We start from the raw sequence: 6,975 nt of genomic DNA on the forward strand, positions 1-6,975 counted from the left end.
ATTTTATCTTTTCAAACATTATTGAAATAAATCTTGTCTTTTGAACTTTGAAAACATAGAAATGTATAGATTAAGAACTTTCAATAGCAATTAATCATAATGCTATGGTTGATAAATGTGTAATAAATTTCCAGACTGTTGAATAGGTCAATAAACTATTTACAGAAAGTTAAGTACAAGTGAAATTTTATAATGCATTTGAAACGTTTAGAAAGCGTTGCAATTTCCATTACACTCTATGCATAGCTGGCATGTCAATATTCTGATCGGCATAGTATGTATGTTTATGTTCCAGACCATATGAGTATTTGGACCGTACGCAACGTATGCGTATACTCTAACGGTCCGACCATACGCGTACGGTCGGACTGCATGAGTATACGCATACGGTCTAGTACAAGTCGGACGACATACATGTATTTGGACCATATGGTTTATTTTGAAAAATAAAAACATTTGTCAAAATCTTTTATTGAGTTTTACAAATCAATATTATTACAATTAGAAGAGTAAAGTGAATAAGTGACATCAATCAATTGAAATTAAATATTTTTCTTGTCTATCTGAATCCTATTTTGACACTCTCGCCCATAGTCAGATTTTTTCAATTACATGTTTTGTTCATGCATGTTCTTTTGCATTTGCATTTCTTGATAGCAAAATAAAATCTTGCTTGTATTGCAGCAGCATGCAATAAAATTTCTTCTTTTTCCAATGTACATTTTCACTTTGCATGTCAAAAGTTCTATAACTGCCAACTTCTTAGAATTAGGCAGACGTACGCGTACAGTCCGACCGTATGCGTATTTTGAATAAAAGGTTTGCATACGGTCAAGACCGTAGGCGTACGGTCCTAATACTCATAAGGTCTGGAACATATACATCATCCACAGTTTAAAAGAAAGATAAATATAACAATATTTAAAGAAATCTAATTTGTTGTAAAACTTTAGTGAGTTGTGCTGTGAGTATCTTGCTACTACATTACGATTTATCTAATGTGTTGTCTAACAAGTAATTCTTGCGATATAAAGACTCATCAGAATATCGGCCTCATAATTTTGATCCAGTGAATACATGTTTCATCAAATCTAAATAACATATATGACGGAGAAAAAACTCAAAGTTTGGTTACTCTCTTATTCAACTTTCAACTCTACGCGATTGCTTAAAAGCAATGTGTAAATTACGTTTTATATACATATACATGATATATTGTGTTAGTACAGTGGATTTGTAACACAAATGGTTTACTTACTGGAAAACGGAATTTGTATAACATATTTGCTGAAGCAAAGATAGTTCATCTATTTTAGAAGAAGCTATAATCTTATTTACATATCGTTCAGACAAAACATGTGATTTAACACACTTAATAAGCCAAATGGAAGCCGGAAGTCTTTGCATATAATTACAGATATGTGGCGTCAAATAGAGGATATATATCTATTAATAAGATTTGATTGCCTTTTGAAGCTGTTCCCAAAAAACAACATCGCCGTACTCATCATTTGGATACTCAATATATGATTGACAATGAACCAGTTCTAGTATTTTAAGTGGAAGATCGCAAGCAGACATTTGCTCGTAAAATACTAGGAAAAGGATGTTCTCACAATTACGTTCATAGATACTCTCCATTTTAGCCATATTATATTCGAACATACACCAGTAAGAAGCTAAATAATTTGCAGACATTATGACAATAGTTTTCCGGCTGTTATGAATTGCGGATGTAATATTGGTGGCGATGTCATTTCCCGGTAGGAAATTACGCCTATGCAAGCACAACTGAATTCCACCATTTTTTTCCAGATTATTGAGAAGTTTATGGTGTACAAATGTGTCATCCTCATTTGCATATGACACGAACGCATCATACATGTATAATCGTTCATCTTTGTCGTCTGAACGAGGTTCGGGGTCATGCCATTTGACTTTGACCATGTAGTAAAGATAGCGTAGTTTCCATCTATATCTGTAAACAATACCACCACAAAGAATAAAAATAAATACCAATATTCCTGTCGTTACTCCAATTATTAAACCTTCATATGACATACATTCCTTTTGTATTGTTTTAAAAACTTCTCTCGGGTTTTGCAGAAGACTGATGGTGTTTTGTGATGTTTTACATTCGTATTCTTCCCGATGATGAATAATGGTTGATGTGTAAATTATCCATTTGACGAAAGACTGAGAATCACAATTACATACAAGATTATTTTCAGCAAGGTCAATAGTAAGATTTTTATTAATTTTGGCAATCGAGTCCAACTCGTTCATGGCATATTGACTCAGTGCAGATATTCTATTATTCCGTAAATTTAAAGACGTGAGTTTTTTCATATGAGAAAGTTTAAAGTTGATATCCTCAATCATGTTTTCACTGAGGTCTAATTTTTCTAAATTGTGTTGCTTTTGAAATAACAGATGTGGTATATTCGTTATTTTATTTTTAGAAAGATTTATGTACAGGACGTTATGGAGGTACTGAAATATTTCTCCGTTGACATCCTTTGGTAAAACAAGTCCTAGAAGATTGTTTTGTAGCAGTAAACATCTTAAATTGATGAAATCTGAACTAAAAAATGTCTTTGAAACATTGGAACAAAAGTTTACTGAAAGGTCCAAATGTGTTAGTTTTTTTACATTCGTTATTGGACCTGTCCATGTATGCAAGATATTATCACTCAAATCTATATTTTCTATTTCATTTTCAGTGAAACTCAAGTTTGGTAGTTCAAGTTTTACGTTGTTAGACCTCATCGAAACCTTTATCAGATTCCTTGGCATTGGAAAAACAAACTTACCAGATCTATTTTTAAACAGTTCCAAAATTGGACGTTCTTTATATAACCAATTATTTTCAGAATTGATGGTAATATTTTCTTCTTTAATCGGACATTTTTCTACATAAGATGAGATCATATCAAAAGGAGAAGTATTGTCAGACATTGCCAGTGATACAATTGGCATATTTGTGAGATCAAGGAAATATTTGCCTGCAGATAAAACGTTTTTCGTTATATCTACACTTTTGAGTGTTTCAGGTAAATATTTAATTGCTCCGGATTCTATTGTCTGGATACGGTTCCCGGCGCCTTCCAGTCTAACAATTGACGTATTCTGTAAATTCCATATGTGAGAAGTTTTCAGGACTGTAGTCTTTTCCAAAATACCATGAATATAGTTAAATTTCAAGATTTCAATTGCTGAATGCTGCAAATCGGTGGTAATATTTTCAAGCGCGTCGAATCGTAAACATGTGTTTAGAGAAACGTCAATTTCCAATATATTTCTCAATAACTTAAACGTTCCTTTGAAAAGATATTGTATTTTGCATTGGGATAAGTTCAAATGAGTTATTTGAGGCAAGAACAAGAATGTTTTCTCTGTTAGTATAGTCAACTTGCAATTACCAGTTAAGCCAGATAGATCTATTTTTTTAAGGTTTTTAAAATAGCTGAATTTCTCATCGAGAATTGCAATTTTGTCTGCAATATAATCTATTGACAGCGATTCTAGTGATCGTAGTTTCCACAAATCTGGCACGAATGATGTACGGACATTTCTTTTCAAATTCAAGTGTTTTAAGTTCTCCAGGAAATGAAAGGCTGAATATTTAAACGACCAGTTTTCAAATTTCAAATCATTGTTGCTAAGATTTAAAGAGAGTAAATTTGAGAGTCCTTTGAACGAGTTTTGTCGTACTTGACTAATCTTATTGAAAGACAAATCCAAAGTCGTCATTAAAGAGTTGCCTACGAAAATCCCATCTTGTATCATACTGATATTATTATTTCGGAGAGATAACTCTTGAATATTGCTTGGAAACACAGGTATACGAAGTAGATCTTTGCCTGAACAATCTGCTATAAGATTTCGTGAACCAGGAACGTCTTTGTATAGACAGCAACTGGCAAATTGACATGCTTTCCATTCTTTAATATCATGGAGGATTGCATATTTGCAACTACTTAGTAAAACAAAAGAAGTAACTAACATGTAAGGATGGTTGATGTTCCCTGCAGAGATAATAAATATGCAGTTTATATGCAGTCAATTTCAAGCTTACAATTGTACTAAGAAAGATGCGCTGTTAACAAAAATAAAATGCAATTGCTTAAGCATGTTAAGAATGGGAAATAAGAATACTAATTCCCTAAAAGTAAGCAAGATAAACTAAATTATTCATAAAAATAATGCAAATCACAGTTCGAAATGATGTTGACCTCTGTGAACTGAAGAATGTTTCCTTTTTCAATCGTAAAAAGATAACATTTTTGTTAAAATTTAATGGTAATCTACAGAAGAAAAGGTCACAACTGTTGAATATATGAGTTTGAGGTGTATGCTCCAATATGGTAAGGTATGAATTTTTTGGTAATGAGACAATTTCCCAACTTGTTGTAAATTGTGTTTTATTTCAGTTATGATTTAAAAAATACCTCATCATAGATATATACCAGGCTTATGTAGACCAATTTCAACTTACCGACTTTTGACTCGGAAAATTTGCATTTTTTCCACAGGATACATTTTCTATGGCGGGACAAGCAAGAGCAACATAAATAAGTAAATTCGAGAATTCAATCGCTACAAGTTTGAGGGTGAAATGCTTTATATGCACGATAGAATCATCGGAAAACAGTAAGCATTCCCCAAAAGCTGCGATGATTATATATTTGATTTTACCTCTTTTGGTCGGTCGTTATTAACCGAGTATCAAGATGTTCTATCACAGAGTAGTCAATCTGTCGAAAAATTATAGAATCCGGCGCCAAAAGTCGGTAATATTAAAATGGTATATTGGTAACTCGAGACGTGCGTTTCGTCTGAATAAGACTCATCAGTTGCACTTGAATCAATTGTAATGAAATAGGATACAAAGTGAAGAGCTGAAATATCTAATCAGTAGTGCCTTAAACGACCAAGAAAATAGATGCCAAAGATTAGAAAAATCTGTTCTAAATGGGCTTTTAATCTCGTTAAAGCCAGAGACCACAAGTTAAATGGCTGACCCATGATCACCTACAGCTTCGTTATTGTCATTGATGCCGGATTAAAATAGCTTTATAAGTGTTACCCATTTGTTTTGTGCATATTGTTGATGAGGGGTTAAACGCATTTTGAACGGAAATGGGAAATGTATCAAAGAGACAACAACCCAACCAAAAAAAAAAAGAAATCAGCCGAGGACCACCAATGGACCTTTAATACAGCTAGAAAATCCCGCACCCAGAGGCATGCTTCAGTTCCCTCAAATGAAAATAACGTACTAGTTCAGTGATATAAACCGACATACTAAACTCCGAAATATATTAAAGAAAGTAAAGTTAAAAATCAAAAATCATACAAGACTAACAAAGGCCAGAGTCTTCAGCTTTGGAAGGGCGCAAAAATGTGGCGGCGTTAAACATGTTTTTTTGAGATCTCAACCCTTCCCATATACCTCTATCTAAAATAGAAAAATATAAACGTGCCCATTTGTATCAGAGTGTATGAATGTTCTCACCTGTATCCGGGTGTATGAACGTACTCACTTGTATCTGAGTTTATAAAAGTATTTACCTGTATCTGAATGTATGAAAGCATTCAACTGTAGATGAGTGTATGGAAGTATTCAACTGCATCTGAGTGTATTAAAGTACTTAACTGTATGTTGGTGTATAGAAATACTATCCTGTATCTGAGTGTAGGAAATTACTAACTTGTATCTGAGTGTATGAAAGTACTTACCTTTATCTGAGGGTATGCAAGTACTCAAATGTATCTAAGTTGTATGAAAGTACTCACTTCTATCTGAGTGTATGAAAGTACTCATCTGTATCTGAGTGTATGAAAGTAAAATCTGATTGTAAAAAATTAATTCATTCTTTCTCCATATGATATGATTTGGTGAAAATAAGAAAATATATACTTACACATCTTTTAATCATCCTTAGAAAAAATCAAATAAAGACGCACAATTTTATAGTTAGTATAAAGTTACCGAACCCGGAACAAGATATTTAACTTAATATGTATATAAAATGATTGGTCATGAATTTTCCTCAGTTTAAAGTTCACAGACACTGTTTAATAACGCGTATATAAAAGTTATTTATAATCTAAAAATAAAAATAAGTTGTAGTCTTCTCATATTACGGGTCGTTAGTTACGGCGACTTTAAATGACTGCATCTGATTTACATAGAAGTGATAAATAATTAATTATCTTTTCTCTATTCTAATCAAAACAATTGCTATTGAAAAAAAGGAATAGTGCCTTTATCTAAAATTTCATGATGCAGTAACACCATCATGATCGGATCTTAGTGTCTGTTTTGTTGGCAAATTGATACATTTCGACTGCTTTGTATGGCAATATGGATCGCTGTATTACTAGTTGCTTTTTTTATTCGGGTTAAATTACCAAAACCTGAATGCTTCTGCTTTTTCAAAAGATAAGAAGGAAGAAAGTATCAAAAGAGAGAAATGTAGCTTTTGGAAACTTGACTGTAACTATTCACATTACTGTGTGTTTAACTTGTACAAAACATTGTCTTGTCACGTAAAGGGCGTGTGAACGTGACCAAATTTAGAAATACAACAATTTGAAACGTTACTCATCTGGCTGGCCATTTGGAGAACTTCTTGTTAAATCGTCAAAGTATTTTTCAAAAACTTGTATTTTCTAGAGCCATAAACGGCCCTTAAATACCCCTGTCCCACGGTTTGAAAAATATAAATGCACTAGAAAAAATTCAAATTAGAAATGAAATTTTAAGGAGATAATATTACCAGTACCCTTTCATTTTATATATTGCTTACTTAATCATCGTTATGTTTATTGATTTTGATTACAGCTGAAAAGGCGTACAGAATGGGTCAATTAGTTCGACAACAAAATAGTCCAACAGGTCTTTGTTTCATTGGTTTAACAAGTCATTCTATAAATGTGTTTTCAATGTCAAGAGCCTGCAATTGGATA

At 32.7% G+C, this 6,975-nt stretch overlaps 1 protein-coding gene across 1 annotated transcript; it reads right to left on the reverse strand.

The window, feature by feature from the left end:
- Positions 1-455: 455 nt before the first annotated feature.
- LOC139482123 (toll-like receptor 4) lies at positions 456-6,023 on the reverse strand. Its single transcript, XM_071265804.1, has 2 exons — positions 5,928-6,023; positions 456-4,028 (listed from the first exon to the last, which is right to left on the reverse strand). The coding sequence occupies exons 1-2, from the start codon at positions 5,929-5,931 to the stop codon at positions 1,450-1,452; spliced, it is 2,583 nt and encodes an 860-aa protein (XP_071121905.1). The 5' UTR covers positions 5,932-6,023; the 3' UTR covers positions 456-1,449.
- Positions 6,024-6,975: the final 952 nt, after the last annotated feature.

This window comes from Mytilus edulis, chromosome 7 (genome assembly GCF_963676685.1).
Source record: "Mytilus edulis chromosome 7, xbMytEdul2.2, whole genome shotgun sequence".
NCBI lineage: Eukaryota > Metazoa > Mollusca > Bivalvia > Mytilida > Mytilidae > Mytilus > Mytilus edulis.